Raw genomic sequence first — 23,119 nt, forward strand, 5'->3', positions numbered from 1 at the left:
TGGCAGATATTTTTCCTCTGCTGCAAAAATCTTCTCGATAGTCAAAACTCTCCTGTTTTTTTTAAAGACTCTCTTCAGATCTTACCCATTTAGAAAGATTTACCCTTCTTCCTTAAAAAACAAAACAAAACAAAGCAAAACAAACAAAAAACAATGCTGCCTTCCACCCTCTCATTCTCCAATCCTCTAAGACAAGCTCTTTTTTCCTGACCCTTATCCCTACCAGACCCTTTTCACCACTTTTTTCCTGACACCATGTACACATATTCTCTATATGTGATATACACAGCATACATATTTATTTAAAGTCTTAAAAATTGACATTTTTCCGGATTTCACATTTTTCAAGCCATAGCAAAACCAAAGAACATACAGTAGCTATTTACAAAGCAAAAGCTTTCTTTTTTTTTTTTTTTTTTTTAAATTTTATTTATTTGACAGAGAGAGACATAGTGAGAGCAGGAACACAAGCAGGGGGAGTGGGAGAGGGAGAAGCAGGCTTCCCGCGGAGCAGGGAGCCCGATGTGGGACTCGATCCCAGGACGCTGGGATCATGACCTGAGCCGAAGGCAGACGCTTAACGACTGAGCCACCCAGGCGCCCTAAAGCAAAAGCTTTCTAAGTTACCTGCTCCCAGCAAAATTGAGAAATAAATGCAAGAAGAAGCATGCTTGGTTTGGAGAATGAAGGAATAAATGGGTGGAGAGGGCTCTAAACACTCTACTCATTCCCCTGCCTTTTATGGTTGAAGACAGAAGAGTTACTCATAGTTGCATAAGGGCAGCGGCTACTAATTATAGCGAAACCAAGACTAGAATCCGCTTCTTCATTCCAGACACAGCCTCCCTTTATACAGAAAAGTAAGAATTAGCGTGCTTTTACTCAAATAGATCAATAAATGTCCTGTCTAAGGAAATTACCAAAGATTATATGTGGTCAGACTTTTATTGTTTCTGAAATATCATAATAGCTACTTGCTGCTAACATTATTTTATGAACATCCCCTCTGGTCTAGGCACTTCAGCTCAGTGTCGCCATTCCTCACAACAAGCCAGCAAAGTAGATTTTATTAGTCCCATTTTTCAAATGAGGTCAACGAAATTCAGTGTGTCATAGTGCATTGCTCAATTTTCCACAACCAGAAAGGGTCAGAGAATTTAGACCAAGGTCACTCCCGCTAGCACCCATGCTTTCTCTCTTGCCTCGTGCCTCTGTAAGATAACAATGGAGAACTGTAATAATCACTGGTGTCATTGAACTTATCTGCTTGTGTGAAGTTTCCCATGATCATGGTATGAGCGGGGTTCCAAGCCAACCTCTGCCACTCTAAAGCAATAAGGTGACGGTGACAAAATGTGTTGGAGAGTATTGCTTTGGAAGAAACACGCCTTTATTTACTTGACTGGGACCAAGAATCCATCAATCTTGGCCATAGAGGGTTAGAAGAGAAGCCCCCATCTGACGTGTAAAATTTGGATAATCTTTACAGTAGAAAGGAAAAGAGGGGACTCACAAAACATAGGATGAAAAATTAAACAGTTGCATTTATTTTCCCATTTTGCTGGGAACAGGCATCTTAGAAAGCTTCACGATTATAATGAACTATTGTTCATTCTCTGGCTTTGAGATGACATAAAAACATTTTAAAGCAAGAGAAAAGCCCATTGTAAGGGCTTAGAAAGTAAAAAGTAAGTCATTTAATTTTTCTTTCATCTGATGTTAATTTATGCAGAAGCGAATAACATATTTGTGGCTCAGAGCTGCTCACTGTGGAGAGGATTTCTCTCTCCACCAGCCTTCCCTGTGATCCTTGCCAGAGAGACCCATCATTTCAGGGCCTATGACACTCTTGCCAGAGAAAAGCAGGACACTGATCAGTTCACACGCTACACATTTAATTGCTACCCCTCTGAAAGCCAATGGCATTAAATGTTCTAACTCTTCTCTAGCTGCTACAAAAAAAAAGCAACCAACAATCTGGAAGAGAGGGTGAGGAGGAAATGAAATATTTGGGTGCATAGTCCCAGGTGGAAAGGGAAGGGTATTGTTGACTGTTGAGGGAGAAAATAGGGGAAGAATTTTCATAAAAGAAACATGGGTTACTTTTATTTCCAAGCAGGAAATAATTAAATTATGGTGTCTTTTATAATTCCACTCATTCTGCTCCTGCCAAATCACCTATAGAATAGAGACAATCGTGCTTGAAGAAATGCCGAATCTTCAGAAGTTAATGTTTTAAATGAATTCACCATGGATAAAGTAAGCCCCAGCTTTCTACATGGCACCCAGAATTTCTACAGCTTAAAGGTCTAATTCATAAAAATGTTATTAAAGTACATTATTTATACATTATTTTTGTAGACTTCTGCTTTTATTCATGACTCTCTCAGCGTATGGCTGTAATCACAGGCAGAGTGTAAATGGAAGCTTTAATTCAATCTGAACTAAGGCAAAAATACTATATCACCACAATAAAATTGCAGTTATATTAATTTAAAGGGTAGGATTTATTGCACAAGAGTATCCTCTTTAAAAAAAAAAAAATGAAAAGAACGTCTTTCATCTTATGACCTCAAATATCGACTTTCATTCTGAAGTTCAATGTAAGATTGACTAATTGACATGCACTTTTAAATAAAATATTTATTCATCGACATTAGGAAACCGAGAGACTTGGATCCTGAGTTGTGATCTTATTGTGACCACAGCGTTGATGTCTGATAAGGGCTAAGAAATATTTACAAGCAATCTGTATTTTAATTAACCCATTTTCTGGCACAAACAATTAGCAAATGCCTATTCAATTGTCTGGCATATGCATTTTTTAGATAAGATGGAAAACGCCCTGCTATGTAAAATTTCTCCCAGACCAGCTGAAAGTAATGATACTTAAATCAAAAGCATCTTTATTCAGAATTTGAAACACGATTTACATATTTAATATGCATAAACCTGTAGGAAAAGGCAAAGTGGAACTCAATTGGTTTATTTCTAACTCTGGAACTATCACAATTGGACTTCTTGACTTTCTCCTCCTGACTGGATGAGCAAGTGTAATGGTAGACCACAGACACATTCCGACAGAGTGAATATATTTCTTCCTACGACACGAGTTTATCTCTAGGAGTCATGAGAAGGGGTTCTTTATAAATTATACTTCTAACACTGAAAGTGTTGTCTTTGATCTTGTAGGTAAAAAAAATCTCTATCCCTAAGGGAATGAATTAATTCCTATATTTAATAAGATGCAATCATTAGTAGACAACTTCAGCGTTCACACTAGAACTAGGCATTGAATTTTTTCAGCATAGAAACAATCTCATAATAGTTCTGGGTAAGGAAAATCTTTGAAAGCTTGGCATCTATACTTGTGAGGAGAGACAAGTGACAAAGAGAAAGGTATTTCAAATATAAGGTAAATAGCACTACGAATTGAGAATAAAAATTAGTCGATTTCCATCTTCAACCTTACTCAAACCAAAAAACACTGAATATTCCATTTCGACAACTCTGTGCTTCTATAGCACTTTGTTTTTTGAAATGAGTGCACTTACCGGAACCATGTCCAGGGATGTCCAGTTGTTACGTGGCTACGGCGAGGCATATGAGATTCCCTCTGCTGTCAGACCAAGGCTTTCTCAGATCTCTGAAAAAGAAATCTTCCATGGAGAAGTCTAGAGGCACCACATGCCATTCTCTGTGGCACCCAGAATTTCTGCAACCTCTGGGTGCAAAAAGCCTAAGTATCCTCGTTGATATAACCACTCAGAAAGGGCAGTGGAAATTATGTCCCCAACATACTGCCAGACAGATGTCACCAGGCTCCAAATGCCTGCTGACAAGAAGCAGATTTGAAAAACTGTTAAATCAAAACAGATATCATTAATGGCCTAGTGTATTATTTCTAATGACATTGAACATACGAAAAGAAAACAAAATAATAATTCTTTTAGCTTACCTGCAGTATCTTTCCTCAGAAATGAGATTTTAATTTCATATATTACTATCTTACTTTAGGCACCAAGCGATAGCTTGGTTCAGAAAGCTCAAACTATCTTGTTCATTATTTATAAACAATATTAGCAACCTACCATTTTATGCATTTACTCTGAGCCAGGCACCTTGCGGAGTGCTTTGTAAACATTAGCTCACTTTGAAGGAAGTACTATTATTTTACAAACGAGGAAAATAAGGCTTAGTGGGATTAAATCACTTGGTCAAAGTCACAAAGCTATCTGGAGGTAGAACTGACTTAACAGTAAGGCTTCATTCAAATCTTGGTTTTTCTTTCGTACTAAATTTTCTTCTCTAGAGAAAGAAGAGGAAAAGAAGAAAGCTGAGAAGAAAGTGACTTCTGAAACAAAAAAGAAAGGTAAGTAACTTAAAAACTAACACACAAGTCAATTAAGATCCCTTTACAATGCTACTGGCAAAGCTCTTGTTTTCTAGAAAAGAATGAATAATAATTAATAATTTTATTGTTATTGTCATTAACAAACATTCTTGAGATTTATAAATATTCCAAATAAAGTTGAAATTGATAAATATTTAAAAAGAAAAGTCATGCCTTAACACTTTTTACAAATTGTTACTGATTGAATTATTTTCTTCCTGGGGAGTGGTGCTTAATTCTCTCTAATTCAATACTTCGTTTGACTGCAAATACAAATATAAGAATTCCTATTCATTCAGTTTAATGAAAAGTGTCTATCAAAAGGACAACTATTGAATGTATAGGGGCGAAAAAACTAGTTGATCGGTTTGCTGTATTTTGTTACTATTTGAAAACAGTGCATCTGGAGTCCCAAGTAAGCTCCAGAGATTTCTGAGCTTCTGACATTGCTTCCAGTGGCCTGATAGCCCAGAGACCTTTCAATATATTCCTTTTAATGTCTTTCAGAAAAAACTATTGAATTATACCATAATTAATAATGGCATTTAATGTTTCCATTGTCATGAGAAAAAAAATTTTTTTGAGCTTAGCAAAAATTTTCTCCCTTCTTGAAGAGAAAACACACCAGAGCCACTATTCTGTAATGAAGGTGCTAGTTTACTCATATTTGGCATGACTATGGCACTGATTTCGGATTACTCTGTAGAAGATGTATTGGATGCCATAATGGCAGTCATGTGTGCCCTGACATATATGAGAATTAACTAGATAAATGCCTATAATTTTCCCATTTTACTACCAGAAAAAGAAGATGTCAAAAAGAAAACGGATAAGGACACTGCCATTGATGTGAAAAAAAAAGGTATCGTATTTTGTTTCCTTAGTCAGATTATGTTCACGATGCTTGCTCATGAGAGGATCTTGGGGCAAGGTAAACAAATTGGGATATAGGTACTTAAATCTGTCCATGTGCAAGCCGTCAAAGCAAACATTGCACTAGACAAAATTAAGCATGCAAGGAAGACTTTATTCAAGGCTGTTGTAATAGAGGAGAGAGGTCACAACTCATTCTGAACTCAATTTCACTGAAATAAAAAGCAGGAGGCTTTTTATGAGCTGAAAGGGGCAGAGGGTTGTAAGCCATCTGTGTGTGCTAACTGGCCCACTCAAAGCAAAAGTAAACTTTTTTCTTAACTTAATGACTTAATGACAGGAGTGTAGTTTTACAACTTGGAGCAAGACACACCAAAGGAGTGAGGTTCTTACTATCCCACGGAAACTGGGCGATTGGGTACTATTGTTCTTGATGATTACATTTCAAAGGGATGGAAAGAGCCTTTTAAAAAGATTTTTATCTCAAAGGAGCAGGGCAAGAATTTACAAATACAAGTCTTCTGAAGTAAATGCTCTTAGAAAAGGGAGGGCAGGAGCCTAAGGTCAGAAAGAAGCCTGTCTAAGGTTTAGGGAAGCTGAAGAGAACTTTAACGCCATCCTGGTGAAGCCATAATGAAAGTGAGAAGAGTTACATAGCATAATAACACCACTTTGCAAAGCTAAGAAGCTCAGAGAGAATAATGCAACCCATTAAGAAATAGCATTGTTCAACAGCTTAGATTTTTGCTTTATATTTAGTTGTGCTTTAATTCTTGTTCAAACATGAATACCGGCTTCTATGCAGGTTAAGCTTACGTCTAGGTGAAAAAGATAGTTGTCTTATACCATGAGATATTATGGTTTGGTGTTAAGTGTTCTCACCCCAAATATTTCCTCCACTGGTGTCAGTGATGCTTGAAATTCCACCATTAGAAATATTCCATTCCTTTGAGTTATGAAGGAATTGTCCTCTATTAAAATGCAAATCTCCGAGGGCCTGTGTGTACAGGGTAGCAAATGAATTCTTCTCAGTTATTAACACTTAAAATGAATGAGATTTCCAGATCTTCTCTATGTAATAATAGGCTGGAAACAATGCCCTAGAAAATGAGGCAGTAGGTAAGCTTCAGTGAAGGAGAGGTTGAAGAGAGAGCTTCAAAGTAGGCCATTGCGTGGAGAGAACAGGATTGGATAGCATCAGGAAAACCTTTTTCTTCCTAGGGAGTATATAGCCTATGTCGGGGTGGGGGGTGGGGTGGAGATGGGGTGGGGATGGGGGGAACGTGATGGTGAAGGATCCTGGAAAGGGAGACAATAGGATGCCAAACTAGATACTAGAAAGTAGCAAATAGGAATTTCAGGAAATCCTCAACATCATGCTATAAGCAGGGTAAAAAAAAAAAAAAAAATTATAAAATATTAAGAGTTGCATGATGGTACATGACTCATGAAATGCTCAGGAAGTGACCTCCAGGTGTTCTGTGGGTCTGAGAACTCATTGCCAAATACTTTGCATTCAAATTTTTATTATTAGGGATGGATTACTGTAGAGTCTGTTGTATTATCGAACACTCATTCAATTTGTTTGATTTAAAGCTTTCCTCATGTCCCTGGTGAAATATGCATCTTACCATAAGAAAGGGAAAATGCAATTCTGACTATATGATGATACTGAGAACTTGGTTGCTGGGGTCAGTGTACCTGTGCCGTGATTATGATTGGGTGCTAAAGGGAAACAAGGTTCTCCTTTCTGGGCCATCAGTTTTGCCAGGTATTTGCAGAAGGAAGTTTTGAATTGTAACCTTCAAAGTATTCATTATATGTTTGCAAATCCAAAATCAGAAAAATACGTTTGCCAAAACTCAGTGATGTGTGGTTGTCGTTTTGGTTTGGTTTCAGTTTTTTAGGAGAAAGGCAACACACCTTTATGTACAGTGAGTGATGGGAAAATTCGGTATTTCTCTGCTACTGGGAGACCTGTGTTATTAGCCCAGCAGTCATGTCAAAATGAGGTTGTATGCCACTGGTAAGAGAACTGATTATGCCCGTATCACTTCCCACGAGGTCAGAGCTCATTCATCCACTTCCTACAAGGCCAGGGCTCGTGTGCTCATCCATGGGAACAGAGAACGAACCGGGCAGTTGCTCAGCATACCTGGGGAGGGCTGCTCAGCTAGTGTTGAAAAACAACTTTGTCCTTCTGGGAACCAGTTTTCCTTGTGTGTTTGTGTGTCATTTTCACTTTTGATGACAAAAAATACTGTTGGCTCTTAAAAATTAGTTCAACTTCCTAATGGAAATATGTATAAATTGTTTGTTTACAAGCCCTTAACCCCCAAATACTCAATATTGTGTGTGTGTGTGTGTGTATGTGTATGAGTGTGTGTGAGAGACAGACAGAGAGACAGATACAGAAGTTTTAACTCTTGCTTCTTTTTAGAGTTTAATAATTCTCCAACTGTATTTTCATGTGAGAGGCAATATGGTTTAAAAACAGCCAGTTTGAAACATGAAAGTAGTAATTTCCAGAGATAATGAGAGAAATTGAAAATAACCTGAAATCTTGAAGAGCTGGGGCACATATGTCATTTCTTCCTAAAATAGTTGGAAGAATATGGCAGAATGTAGGATGCTACTACTCTAGCCCCAGAGTAGAAAATTTACAAGGCATAATATATGCTTAGATACTTATGGGTTTTATCATGATATTTTATTATACTTATATTGACTTTTATATTATTTACACTTATATAGCATATAAAGTTACCTATATATTATAGTGTTATTTTATTTTATTACATTTATATATTATAATTATGTTGATGCAAATCAACCTAAGACTTAAATTCTATGATAAATGAGCCTCTACTGCCTGAAACTGGTAAATCACACTTTGCAAATGATCTATGCTAGGGAAAATGTGGGTGGGATTTGGCATGATATAAAATTGCCAGTTCACAAATTAATAATGGTAGGAACTGGGTAATTGGTGCATCAGGGGTCATTATAATAATCTCTTGTTTTGTATATATTTCAAATTGTCCTGGTGCAAACAAATAGCTGCCACTTAAAAAACGTTGTATGAAATGGGAAAAAAATTCATGAGGATATTTTTTCAGTGTCATGAGGTATGTTTCAGCCTGAATACCATGAAAAAAAGCAATCAAGAGGGGATATAAAAACTTTCAAGAACCATCTCCCTATGCTTATATCAGACTTGAGCATTAGACATGACACGCCACTCAAGTTAGGACAAGCAGAAGGGCTTCTGTACAGGAGAGTGGATGCATACACAGGTGGTGGAAGGATTGGAAGAACTGCAGTCAAGGGGCTGCTCCTGGATTGTTGAGACCAGGGCAGTCAGCCGGTCAGGAAGCCGCTTCAGTCACTGAAGCTGCCTCTTGACACCCGCAGGCTAGACCCTGGAAATGTTGAGGCCAGCCTTGGCAACTGATTCACATCCAAGTAACCTTCGTCAAAACATTTCTGCTTTTCGGTCTCCTGGAGGTGTATCTGACTGGTAGAATTACATCTACCGCAAGTGAGTCTGGAAGATGTGGGGTTTTGACATTCCATTTTTTCCAACCAGAAGGAAGTTGAAAGAGGGTACCCAAGTGTCTCTACCGTAAAGATACAGACATGTCTTATAAGCTAAGACTCATGTAATAAGAGAAGGTTGTTGAAGGCCTGAATTGCACAAAGATGGCTCAGTCAAGCAGCGTGATAGAAATGCGGCAGTTTGAAGAGCCCACGAGACATACTTCAATGTAGTTTGTGTTGTTCTCTACCTAAACCGTAGATCAGAGAAGCATGGTTATTCTTCCTCTCTTTATTTCACAAAATAACATTTTTGAAGAAATAATTTTCTTAAGGCTTGATGAGATGATAATGGTTAAAAAAATTAAAAGTTGCTTTTCCTTGTAATTAAACAATTATAACCTGGAGAAAACACATAGACCATCATAGAAATGGGTCAAAACTATGATTCGTTTCTCTCAGATAGGCTTTTTTGGAGTTATAAGTTATTATACACTTTTTGGAGTTAAATTCATTACCACCCTGTAATGTTTATGAGCCTATTAATTATGGAAATGATTTTGACATGATAACTGATTATGGCATAAAATGTTTCATTATTACACTTTACAACATGATTTTTTTTTCCCCAAGAATTATCTGAATATAGTATAAATTACAAGAAAGATCCTGAAAAACCAGACTAGTTTCTCTGGAACAGCTGCTAGAAAAGGGTGAATTCACTCATTCATTTATTCTTGCATGCATTCTTTTTTTTTTTTTTTTTTTTTAATTTTTTTATTGTTATGTTAATCCCCGTACATTACATCATTAGTTTTAGATATAGTGTTCCATGATTCATTGTTTGTGCATAACACCCAGTGCTCCATGCAGAACGTGCCCTCCTCAATACCCATCACCAGGCTAACCCATCCTCCCAACCCCCTCCCCTCTAGAACCCTCAGTTTGTTTTTCAGAGTCCATCGTCTCTCATGGTTCTTCTCCCCCTCCGATTCCCCCCCTTCATTCTTGCCCTCCTGCTACATTCTTCTTCTTTTTTTCTTTCTTAACATATATTGCATTATTTGTTTCAGAGGTACAGATCTGAGATTCAACAGTCCTGCACAATTCACAGCGCTTACCAGAACACATACCCTCCCCAGTGTCCATCACCCAGTCACCCCATCCCTCCCACCCCACCCCCCACTCCAGCAACCCTCAGTTTGTTTCCTGAGATTAAGAATTCCTCATATCAGTGAGGTCATATGATACATGTCTTTCTCTGTTTGACTTATTTCGCTCAGCATAATACCCTCCAGTTCCATCCACGTCGTTGCAAATGGCAAGATCTCATTCCTTTTGATGGCTGCATAATATTCCATTGTATATATATACCACATCTTCTTTATCCATTCATCTGTTGATGGACATCTTGGCTCTTTCCACAGTTTGGCTATTGTGGACATTGCTGCTATAAACATCGGGGTGCACGTAGCCTTTCGGGTCCCTACTTTTGTATCTTTGGGGTAAATACCCAGTAGTGCAATTGCTGGATCATATGGTAGCTCTATTTTCAACTTTTTGAGGAACCTCCATACTGTTTTCCAGAGTGGCTGCACCAGCTTGCATTCCCACCAACAGTGTAGGAGGGTTCCCCTTTCTCCGCATCCCTGCCAACATCTGTCATTTCCTGACTTGTTAATTTTAGCCATTCTGACTGGTGTGAGGTGGTATCTCATTGAGGTTTTGATTTGGATTTCCCTGATGCCGAGCGATATTGAACACTTTTTCATGTGTCTGTTGGCCATTTGGATGTCTTCTTTGGAGAAATGTCTGTTCATGTCTTCTGCCCATTTCTTGATTGGATTCTTTGTTCTTTTGGTGTTGAGTTTGATGAGTTCTTTATAGATTTTGGATACTAGCCCTTTATCTGATATGTCATTTGCAAATATCTTCTCCCATTCTGTCAGTTGTCTTTTGGTTTTGTTGACTGTTTCCTTTGCTTTGCAAAAGCTTTTTATCTTGATGAAGTCCCAATAGTTCATTTTTGCCCTTGCTTCCCTTGCCTTTGGCGATGTTTCTAGGAAGAAGTTGCTGCGGCTGAGGTCGAAGAGGTTGCTGCCTGTGTTCTCCTTTAGGATTTTGATGGACTCCTGTCTCACATTGAGGTCTTTCAACCATTTGGAGTCTATTTTTGTGTGTGGTGTAAGGAAATGGTCCAGTTTCATTCTTCTGCATGTGGCTGTCCAATTTTCCCAACACCATTTGTTGAAGAGACTGTCTTTTTTCCATTGGACATTCTTTCCTGCTTTGTCGAAGATTAGTTGACCATAGAGTTGAGGGTCCATTTCTGGGCTCTCTATTCTGTTCCATTGATCTATGTGTCTGTTTTTGTGCCAGTACCATACTGTCTTGATGATGACAGCTTTGTAGTAGAGCTGGAAGTCTGGAATTGTGATGCCGCCAGCTTTGCTTTTCTTTTTCAACATTCCTCTGGCTATGCGGGGTCTTTTCTGGTTCCATACAAATTTTAGGATTATTTGTTCCATTTCTTTGAAGAAAGTGGATGGTATTTTGATGGGGATTGCATTGAATGTATAGATTGCTCTAGGTAGGATTGACATCTTCACAATATTTGTTCTTCCAATCCATGAGCATGGAACGTTTTTCCATTTCTTTGTGTCTTCCTCAATTTCTTTCATGAGTATTTTATAGTTTTCTGAGTACAGATCCTTTGCCTCTTTGGTTAGATTTATTCCTAGGTATCTTATGGTTTTGGGTGCAATTGTAAATGGGATCGACTCCTTAATTTCTCTTTCTTCTGACTTGTTGTTGGTGTATAGGAATGCCACTGACTTCTGTGCATTGATTTTATATCCTGCCACTTGACTGAATTCCTGTATGAGTTCTAGCAGTTTTGGGGTGGAGTCTTTGGGATTTTCCACATAAAGTATCATATCATCTGCAAAGAGTGAGAGTTTGACTTCTTCTTTGCCAATTTGGATGCCTTTGATTTCTTTTTGTTGTCTGATTGCTGTGGCTAGGACTTCCAGTACTATGTTGAATAGCAGTGGTGATAGTGGACATCCCTGCCGCGTTCCTGACCTTAGGGGGAAAGCTCTCAGTTTTTCCCCATTGAGAATGATATTCGCTGTAGGTTTTTCATAGATGGCTTTTATGATATTGAGGTATGTACCCTCTATCCCTATACTCTGAAGAGTTTTGATCAAGAAAGGATGCTGTACTTTGTCAAATGCTTTTTCTGCATCTATTGAGAGGATCATGTGATTCTTGTTTTTTCTTTTGTTAATGTATTGTATCACGTTGATTGATTTGCGGATGTTGAACCAACCTTGCAGCCCAGGGATAAATCCGACTTGGTCGTGGTGAATAATCCTTTTAATGTACTGTTGGATCCTATTGGCTAGTATTTTGGTGAGAATTTTTGCATCCATGTTCATCAGGGATATTGGTCTGTAATTCTCCTTTTTGATGGGGTCTTTGTCTGGTTTTGGGATCAAGGTAATGCTGGCCTCATAAAATGAGTTTGGAAGTTTTCCTTCCATTTCTATTTTTTGGAACAGTTTCAGAAGGATAGGTATTAATTCTTCTTGAAATGTTTGGTAGAATTCCCCTGGGAAGCCATCTGGCCCTGGGCTTTTGTGTTTTGGGAGATTTTTGATGACTGCTTCTATTTCCTTAGTGGTTATAGGTCTGTTCAGGTGTTCTATTTCTTCCTGGTTCAGTTTTGGTAGTTGATACATCTCTAGGAATGCATCCATTACTTCCAGGTTATCTAATTTGTTGGCATAGAGTTGCTCATAATATGTTCTTATAATTGTTTGTATTTCTTTGGTGTTGGTTGTGATTTCTCCTCTTTCATTCATGATTTTGTTGATTTGGGTCATTTCTCTTTTCTTTTTGATAAGTCTGGCCAGGGGTTTATCAATCTTGTTAATTCTTTCAAAGAACCAGCTCCTAGTTTCGTTGATCTGTTCTACTGTTCTTTTGGTTTCTATTTCATTGATTTCTGCTCTGATCTTTATTATTTCTCTTCTCCTGCTGGGTTTAGGCTTTATTTGCTGTTCTTTCTCCAGCTCCTTTAGGTGTAGGGTTAGGTTGTGTATTTGAGACCTTTCTTGTTTCTTGAGAAAGGCTTGTATTGCTATATACTTTCCTCTTAGGACTGCCTTTGCTGTATCCCAAAGATTTTGAATAGTTGTGTTTTCATTTTCATTGGTTTCCATGAATTTTTTTAATTCTTCTTTAATTTCCTGGTTGACCCATTCATTCTTCAGTAGGATGCTCTTTAGCCTCCATGTATTTGAGTTCTTTCTGACTTTCCTCTTGTGATTGAGTTCTAGTTTCAAAGCATTGTGGTCTGAAAATAGGCAGGGGATGATCCCAATCTTCTGGTACCGGTTGAGACCTGATTTATGACCTAGGATGTGATCTATTCTGGAGAATGTTCCATGGGCACTAGAGAAGAATGTGTATTCCGTTGCTTTGGGATGGAATGTTCTGAATATGTCTGTGAAGTCCATTTGGTCCAGTGTGTCATTTAAAGTCTTTATTTCCTTGTTGATCTTTTGCTTAGACGATCTGTCCATTTCAGTGAGGGGGGTGTTAAAGTCCCCCACTATTATTGTATTGTTGTCGATGTGTTTCTTTGCTTTTGTTATTAATTGCCTTATATAATTGGCTGCTCCCATGTTAGGGGCATAGATATTTACAATTGTTAGATCTTCTTGTTGGATAGACCCTTTAAGTAGGATATAGTGTCCTTCCTCATCTCTTATTACAGTCTTTGGTTTAAAATCTAATTTGTCTGATATAAGGATTGCCACCCCAGCTTTCTTTTGGTGTCCATTAGCATGGTAAATGGTTTTCCACCCCCTCACTTTCAATCTGGGGGTGTCTTTGGGTCTAAAATGAGTCTCTTGCAGACAGCATATCAATGGGTCTTGTTTTTTAATCCAATCTGATAGCCTGTGTCTTTTGATTGGGGCATTTAGCCCATTTACATTCAGGGTAACTATTGAAAGATAGGAGTTCAGTGCCATTGTATTGCCTGTAAAGTGACTGTTACTGTATATTGTTTGTGTTCCTTTCTGGTCTATGTTGCTTTTAGGCTCTCTCTTTGCTTAGAGGACCCCTTTCAATATTTGTTGTAGGGCTGGTTTCGTGTTTGCAAATTCCTTTAGTTTTTGTTTGTCCTGGAAGCTTTTTATCTCTCCTTCGATTTTCAATGACAGCCTAGCTGGATATAGTATTCTTGGCTGCATATTTTTCTCATTTAGTGCTCTGAATATGTCCTGCCAGTCCTTTCTGGCCTGCCAGGTCTCTGTGGATAAGTCTGTTGCCAATCTAATGTTTCTACCATTGTAGGTTACATATCTCTTCTCCCAAGCTGCTTTCAGGATTTTCTCTTTGTCTCTGAGACTCGTAAGTTTCACTATTAGATGTCGGGGTGTTGACCTATTTTTATTGATTTTGAGAGGGGTTCTCTGTGCTTCCTGGATTTTGATGCCTGTTTCCTTCCCCAAATTAGGGAAGTTCTCTGCTATAATTTGCTCCATTATACCTTCTGCACCTCTCTCTCTTTCTTCTTCTTCTGGGATCCCAATTATTCTAATGTTGTTTCGTCTTATGGTATCGTTTATCTCTCGAATTCTGCCCTCGTGATCCAGTAGTTGTTTATCTCTCTTTTTCTCAGCTTCTTTATTTTCCATCATTTGGTCTTCTATCTCACTGATTCTTTCTTCTGCCTCATTTATCCTAGCAGTTAGCGCCCCCATATTTGATTGCACCTCATTAATAGCCTTTTTGATTTCTACTTGGTTCGATTTTAGTTCTTTTACTTCTCCAGAAAGGGTTTCTCTAATAACTTCCATGTTTTTTTCAAGCCCAGCTAGTATCTTTAAAGTGATGATTCTGAACTCTAGATCTGACATCGTACTAATGTCCGTATTGAGTAAGTCCCTGGCAGTCGGTACTACCTCTTGTTCTTTTTGTTGAGGTGATTTTTTCCGTCTTGTCATTTTGTGCAGAGGAGAATAGATTAATGAGAGAACAAAATGCTAACAGGGTAACAACAAATCAGAAAATATACTCTAAACAAATCAGAAAAGACCTGAAGCAGTGGGAAAAGAAAGGGAAAGAGAGAAAAAAGAAAAGGAAAGAAAAAAAGAAAAAAGAAAAAGATAAAGATAAAAACAAACAAAAGCAGAACAAAACAAAACAAAACAAAAACAGAATGTGATCAAATATGATCAGGCTGGATTATAGATCAGTGCCACACACTAGATTTTGGGTGTATTTTGGTCTGTTAAAAGAAAGTCCCTCCCAAAATTTTAAAGAAAGAAAAACTTATATATGTACAAAAATAAGGGTTGATATGATGAAGGGATGGAATATGACTGTAAAGATGGAAATTATAAAAAATTTTAAAAAAGGATTTGATAAGTTGTTTGAAAAAAGAAAGAAGAGGATTAAAAAAAAAAAAAAGAAAGAAAGAAAAAAGGGAGAGAATGTGATCAGGCAGGGGAGTAGAAAAAAACCATACACTAGAGATTTAGAGTATATTTTGATCTGTTAGAAGAAACTATCTCAAGATTTTAAAGAGAGAACAACTTATATATATATGCCAAAAATACGGGTAACTACTATGAAGGGATAGAATATGACTTTAAAAATGAAAAATAAAAATGTTTTTTTTAAAAAAGGGATTGATAAGATGTTGGTTGAAAAAGGGAAAAAGAAAAATTCAAAAAAAAAGAAAAAAGGAAAAAAGAAAAAAAGACAGTTAAAAAAAATAATTAACTTTGAAAGACTAAAGAATCATGGTAAAAAAGCCATGAATTCTATGTGCAGTATTCCCCTAGCGCTGGAGTTCTGCCGTTCTCATTGATCGGTAAACTTGGTCTTGGCTGGCTGTTCTCGCTGATCTTCTGGGGGAGGGGCCTGTTGCCGTGGTTCCCAAATGTCTTTGCCGGAGGCAAAAGTGCCCCGCCCTTGCCGGTCCGGGCTAAGTAATCTGCTCGGGTTTGCTCTCCGGAGCTTTTGTTCCCTGCAAGCTCTCCGTACAGCTTTGGAGGCGGAGAGTGAAAATGGTGGCCTCCCAGTCTCCGCCCCGGCGGAGCCGAGAACTCGGGGTCCCGCTCCTCAGCGAGCCCCCAGAGAAAAGCAGTCAGTCACTCCCATCTCCCCGGTCTCCGGCTGCACTCCGTGCTCACCCGGCCTGTGACCGCGCCTTTCTATCTGGCACCCGACCCCGGGTGGAGTCTCCAAACCCAGCAGATCCCCGCGGTGCACTCCCGCGCCTCTCCTCCCGGGGGAAGAAGGTGAGTCTCCCCGGATCTGCCGCTTGTTGGGTCCCTGCTGGAGGAGCTGTGGCCCGACTGTGCCGCGGATCACGGTTTATAGCAACCCCGAGCTGAGAGCCCGCGCCTGGGCTCCGTCTCTGCAGCCGGCTTCCCTGCTCCGGTACCTGGGAGCTCTGCTGCACTCAGGCACCCCCGGTCTTTCTGTGACCCCGAGGGTCCTGAGACCACACTGTCCCGCGAGGGTTCCACCCCCCACTTCGCCACCAGAGTGACGTCCCTCAGCGGAGCAGACTTCTAAAAGTTCCGATTTTGTGCTCCGTGGCTCTATCACTTGCCAGAAGCGGCCGTCGGAGGCCCCTCCCCCACCGTCTATCCTCCCGAATGTCGCCTCGGATTCACTTCTCCGCTCGTCCTACCTTCCAAAAAGTGGTCGCTTTTCTGTTCAGAGAGTTGTTGCTCTTCTTTTCTTTGATCTCCTGTTGAGTTTGTAGGTGTTCAGAATGGTTTGATCCCTATCCAGCTGAATTCCTGAGAGGAGACGAAATCCAGGTCTCCTACTCCTCCGCCATCTTGCTCCGCCCCCCTCTTGCATGCATTCTTGCAGGAAATATTCACTTAATGCTTACTACCTACCAGCCATTGTACTAGGTGCTGAGTACACAGAGGTAGATAAATGAACATAAGCCCTAATGGAGCTTACAGTTTGGTAAGGGAGGCACACAGTGAATTAGTGAACATAATGTCCATAAGTACAACTTGGGGTAAGGGCCATAGTGGAAACAAATTTGGGGTAATGACAGAAACCTAGGGAGCTCTTTAAATAGATAAGCTTGTTAGAGCAGGCTTTTCTACGAGACAACATTTAAATTGGAATCTGATATATTGGAAGGATCCAGCCATTGATATGTGCATCTTTATGTGACGTGTGAATGTGAATATGATGAGTGTGTGTGTGTGTGTGTGCGCACGCACGCGCGTGTGATATATATACATGCAATATGTCTGAGAGGAAGTGCATGTGGTCAGAATACGCAGGGACATATGTAGATGTTCGTATTTATTAAAAGTGTAATAGGGAACACTTGAAGGGTGTTAACAGTGTAAGAAAACATTCTGATTTATGTTTTGTACAAGTATATACTCATTTTGATGATGGGTAAGAGGGAGAAAAGGGAAGAGGTAAGCCAGTTAAAAGATGGTATCATTTATTGAGAGGGGAAGCCTATATGGGGAACAACTGTGATGGAAACAATCTAGAGTTTCCTCTTGAGTATGTTAAGTTTCAAGTGTATGTGACATATCATTCGCATTTTGTATCAGAAACTATTTTAACTGTTTTACGATACCAACTCATTCAATATTTATAATAAGTGAAGAAACAGATTGTTCTAATCCTCATTATAAAGTGAATAACCTAAGACACAGAGAGGTTAAGTAACTGGCCCAGGGTCACACAACTAGTAAATGTCAGGGTCAGGATTTTAACCCATGTACTCTGAAGAGACAGTCAGATATATGGGTCTAGATCTCAGATGGAATTCTGAAGTAAAGCTACAAATACAGAAATCCATATAGATCATAGTTATTGCCCTGGGCATAGATGAAATTACCTAGAGAGATTGTGTCAAAAGAAAAAGAGAGTGGAATACAGAATCAAGACCTGGGGAATTCCAACATGTAGAGATTAGATAATGGAATAAAGCAAAAGAGGCTGAAAGGAATTGCTGGAGAGGTTAAAGGAAAAGCAAAAAAGTTCAGTATTAGAGACGTTTCAGAAATGGATGGTTCAAGAATCATGAAGGCATCAACCTTGTGAATGCTACTTAGAAGCTGTGACAGGAGGGCAGGAAAGAGGAGAGCACCTGCTATGGAGTGAAAGAAGAAAGCCAGATTACAGGGGCAGTGCAAAATGGAGAAGAAAGCAGTGATGGTTTTTTAATTGTGTCTATATGAAAAAGTAGAGACTCTCTTTTGTCTTGTTTAGCTTTGTTTTGGGAGGTGAATTTAGAGCCTATGGACATAAACACAATATGAGAGACTGATGCTCAAAGGGACAGGGGATAAATGGAAGTCTAAGATAATTTAGAATTCATTGTTCGATGAGCACATGGGTGAAAAAAATAATCTGCTTTTTTGGAGATAATGCCACAGATGCTCCCGTAGTAAAAAGTTGGTGTTTTCAAGTTTTGAAGAAGAATCTATCTAGATTGCCTTATAAAAAGAAGCATGCATTTGCAAGAAATACAATGTAAGATTAGGCAGCTCTGGTGATAAAACTAAAACTCCAATAGTAAATACAGTCTGAGTTGAAAGCCTCAGTTTTAGAAAAAGACATATCAAAATGTTCTTGATGCTCACTGACTGGTAAAAAGTAAGTTTGTGAGGAGTACTTTAATGTTTTTAAAGAATTATTCATTCATAAAAAACCCCACAAAACTCATAAGGTTATGCTGTTTTAAAGAATGCAACCTTATCTATTTCCATAGCATATTTTCAGTTATTGTTTGCGACAAATACAATTAAATTCTGCACAAACTAAAATCTTTGACTGTTTGATTTCATTTCTCTATGTAAGTCTCCTTTTGTCATTGAGAAATTGTAAATAATACTTTACAGAAGCATATAGCTTTGAATATGTCATTAAATTTTATGCCTAGCAGACATAGAATAGCATCTATTTTACTTTATGAATCTTTTGTAACAGATTGTTCTAGCTACTAGAGCTCAAAATAATTTGCATGGCACAGATTAGAGACCACTAAAATAAATTAATATGTAATTAAAAGTAACTTCCTTGAAATATTTATATGTATAGATATCACTGGGTAAGATAATACATAGTATCTTTCATATGCTTTCACTGTTAAGTTTTAGTTTAAAAGAGCAAATTTCTATTTTCCAGACTTGTATTTTGAGACGATTATTACAGGTTTTTATGCTCACTCTATCTCTTCTTCTCTATTTGAGAAATACTTGGTTTTAGAAAGTTATCTTATATTTAAATTTTGTATTTTGCGCCTATGTATTTGGGAAGGATTTGATAAATCTATCAGCTAAGTATTATTTGTTAAACACTTTGAAACCTAGATTAATTTTTTCCAGAGTTCTATAAATTTTGTAGTAATCTAGTTAATATCGCGTTACAAAGAAATGGATATTTCACACACTTTTGAGTGATATCAGGGCAATTATATTAATGCATGTTCTAAATGAAATTAGTAAAAAATTTATTGAGGCAAGTAAATAATGGGAAATCTGGCACAAATAGACCGGATATAATTAGTAATTCCCCACCTTGACTTAGGGGTGCTCTGTAATTATAAGGCAACAGTATATGCCTTTCAAGTTAGCATTTTGTTCCTGTACGGATTAGGTTGCAAGTCCAAGTTCAGATAATGGCAGCTTGACTATATTAAAAACATTTACAATGCTTGAATTGCCCCAAAGGCAAAAGAATATATTTTCAAGTGTTTTGTAATCACAGAGATGTAAGACAATAGTTGCTTATTCTCTAGAGGGCGAAGGATTTTGTAATGGAACAATACGGGAACGTCTGTTGACTTGTTACTTAATATGATAGCTTTGATTACCTCTTATATCACATCTAGATTAGCCACATAGAAACTAAACTGCTTCAGAGAAGGTGAGGGAGAAGTAATATCATACCATGCTGTGGTTTCTCTGGAGATAATCCTCCATGTTCTAGCTTTTGGTTTGAACAATGCAAAAGTGTGTTTGGGTCCAATGCTAACATGAAGCAAAGTTATTTTGATTTAAAAAAATTTTAAAATACATCTTAAGCCTCGGAAAGGGAAAAGGTTTATATTAAAACATATTAGACCTGGAAAAAAGGGACTGGTATACGAGTAACTAATTTTAATCTTCTTAATACTTACTATAGAGAATCAGAACTACCCTCCCAGTGAAGACTGAAAGAAAATAAGCCCTAAATTTGAGTTGCATTTTGTGAAGTACTTTCAAGAGGGAGGATTAAGATACATATGAGAAAGAATCAGTACATAGACTACAAGTATTTCTTCTCTGTTTGCATGGGCATATCGATATTTTAAGTATTTCCTGTACCCATGTTAGATTAATTATTTTTAACTACAGTTTATATTCAGAATGAATTATTTTCTGAAAAAAATAAGAAACAAAATAATTTAATTTAACATCAAAACAAAGTGGTCTCTTGCAAACATCATAAATTAAATTTTAATGAGAAGATTATCAGAGTGGTACAGGAAGTGAGATATCAATTAGAAATAAGATTTTTTTATTAGAAGATATGGAAGGATTTTGACCAGTTTGTTGGGGAATTACATAGCCTGAGTTTTCCTTGTGATCTGAGATAAACACTTAAGCATATAGATGTGAAATATCTACTAATTTTTAAAAATTACATGTCCTAAAGTCTGTAAGATCTTTCATTCTGTGAAAGTAAAGCCTAAAAATCATTAAAGTGGTATTTCCTTCAAGTTCAGCTTCTCCCAGTTTACCAAAAGCAAATTTTCGAAATAGCTTAGCAAATTGTGCCAACATGTATTCTTTTTATCAGGAGCATTTTTAAAATAGTAACAGTTAAATGTATTCACTGTTCTCTCATTTAATCCTTACAACAACTCTTGAGATGGGGAATGTGATGCCCATTTTATAGAACCCAGAATTGGAGCAGGTAAGTCACTTGGCCATGGCTACCAGTGAGTAAAGCAGTAGGAGTTCACCAAAGAAATCCCACTGTCTTTTGCAACCCTCAAATATTTTTTTGCCAACTCTAGGAAATGATGATTGTAGATTGCTTAAGTGTCTTTGTCCTTTCTTTCTTTTCTGTTTTCCCTTATTAGTTTGAGGTCATATTGCAGACAGCCATAAGCATCAAGGAAAGAAATAAAGAGGATATATTGTGAGTTTAATTCTTTTTCTTGTAGAAATCCTGCTTTCATTCCTTCAGTCACTCGACAAATATTTACTAAAGGCATAATATTGGCAAGGAAATCTGCTAAATATTGGAGATAGATCAGTGTAATAGACGTGGTACTTGTTTTTAAAGACCTTGGAAACGAGGAAAATAACTAGACGTTTATAATGTACTGTGAGCACTGCCCCAGTAGGGCGGATACAAGAGCTCACGCTGAGAGCAAGGCATGAGTATGGAAACTGTGTCTTTTTCCTGGTAGGTTGCCCATTAGACATTTAGAACAGGAATGCCACAGACTTATGTCATTAGGCATTTGACCTAGATGCATTTAACATATTTTTAAACAGGATGGAGATTGGAGCACATAAAATTTTAACAGTGATTTATCACTGAGGATACTTGCTTTCACAAGTGGCAGGCCATTTAAAATAGGGAACTTATTTATTTATCCAATTACAGTTCTAGAGTAAACTCTCTTCAAGGTCAGCTTGACCCAGGGGTAAAATGATATCATCCAAATGAGATTAATCTCTCCACTTTTTTAGACTGTGATTCCTTGGTATTGGCTCAAATGATTGCAAATTGGCCATATCAGGTGCTGCTGGCCCTGCACCCTCTCTTGTTTATGTCTTATGGGAAAAAGAATAGGTCGGCTTCCTGAGAGGTCAAACAGAAAACCTGATTTGAGTAAAACTGGTCCTATGGGCCCATTCCTGAACTAACCTTTGTGGTAAGAATGAAGAAATAATCTGTCTTAGGTTAGGGTTAGTTCCTATCCCTTGAGCAGAACAAATGAACTTTGTCCAAAATATTTGGACTGAAATTGGGGGGAGGGAGGGATTGATTCCCTTATAGCTAAATTAGTGTAATAAAACCACAATAAAATGGAGTAGTCACTACACGGGAAAACAAAACAAAACAAAACAAAAAAAATAAGAGTTCTCTTCAAGAAGCAATTTCTAGGTAGGGGAAATATATGTGATTTTAATTTTTTAAAATTTATTTATAGAATAGAATAAAGGACAACTTTTTTGGTTGCCATCTACGGGGAGAATACTTAAGTATTTTAGAAAAGTAGCTCAGGGTAGTATAGTGTGGAAAACAAGAGCAAATGAAGTTGCAGATTTCATTAATTAAAATATTATATCTAGAGAAAAGAATGAAGTCCTTCCACTGTTCTTTGGATAAGAATCTTTGATTTTAAAAAGATCTTTTAAAACAAATCAGATTATATTCAGAAAAGAGTAATTTGGGACTATGAAATGGAAACAAGAAACCAGGGAGAACATCAAAGCCATATTAAAAACTTTGATGTATTCTCTTATTTAGGAGTAGATTTACTCTTTATTACCTCTGAGAATTAGGACTCAATGGTCGAAAATAGGGAAAGATAATGTGGGATATTCAAGATCATGTAAAGAATCTTTTCGGGGTTGCCTGGCTGGCTCAGTTGGAAGAGCATGAGACTCTTGATCTTGGAGCTGTGAGTTCAAGACCCCCCTTGGATGTAGAGATTACTAAATAAAATAAAATAAAAACTTTAAAAAAAGGAATTTTTTCAGTCAGTGAAGTCTACCATTCCAAGTATTCAAGCAGAAGAGGAGTGGGTATATTTCTGGGATTTATGAAAATAAATCCTGTCAGAAGAATGATTATATTGAATTTAAGGAGACTGATCAGACTTAATTTTTCCAAAATTTAACATCAGGCTAAGTGAAACTGATGTCTAGATTATTTAACCTTGTAAATGCAGGTTTGTTTTTTTTTATCATGATTTAAAATTTAACCATCTGTCAAACTTTCATAATTGGGTAGTTATAAAGAAATAAAATTTTGGTTAAGAGTTGATTCCAGGAAGTGAGGTCATAGCAAATGGTCATTGTATATAATCTGAATTCACACGCTCCTGATTGTCTACTATAGCATAAAACAGTATTCCAAATCTAGTCAGAGAATGTGTTATTGATATCCGCATAAATCCAGGACACTGTGAAAAAAGGAAGTAAAATATATTATATATATGAAATGATGATTAATTGTCCTCAGGGTAAAAATATCTTGAGACAACTCAGTGGAAAAATTCCAGTGATAATA

The 23,119-nt window shown here is 37.6% G+C and overlaps 1 protein-coding gene across 1 annotated transcript in view; it reads left to right on the forward strand.

Annotated features, from left to right (window-relative positions):
* Positions 1 to 23,119, forward strand: part of TRDN (triadin) — a 291,637-nt gene that overhangs the window by 114,547 nt on the left and 153,971 nt on the right. Inside the window, 2 exon segments of the mRNA XM_078055860.1 lie at positions 4,319 to 4,372; positions 5,196 to 5,255. Coding sequence (XP_077911986.1) covers positions 4,319 to 4,372; positions 5,196 to 5,255 — 114 coding nt within the window.

The sequence above is a fragment of the Halichoerus grypus genome, chromosome 9 (genome assembly GCF_964656455.1).
Source record: "Halichoerus grypus chromosome 9, mHalGry1.hap1.1, whole genome shotgun sequence".
NCBI classification, from domain to species: domain Eukaryota; kingdom Metazoa; phylum Chordata; class Mammalia; order Carnivora; family Phocidae; genus Halichoerus; species Halichoerus grypus.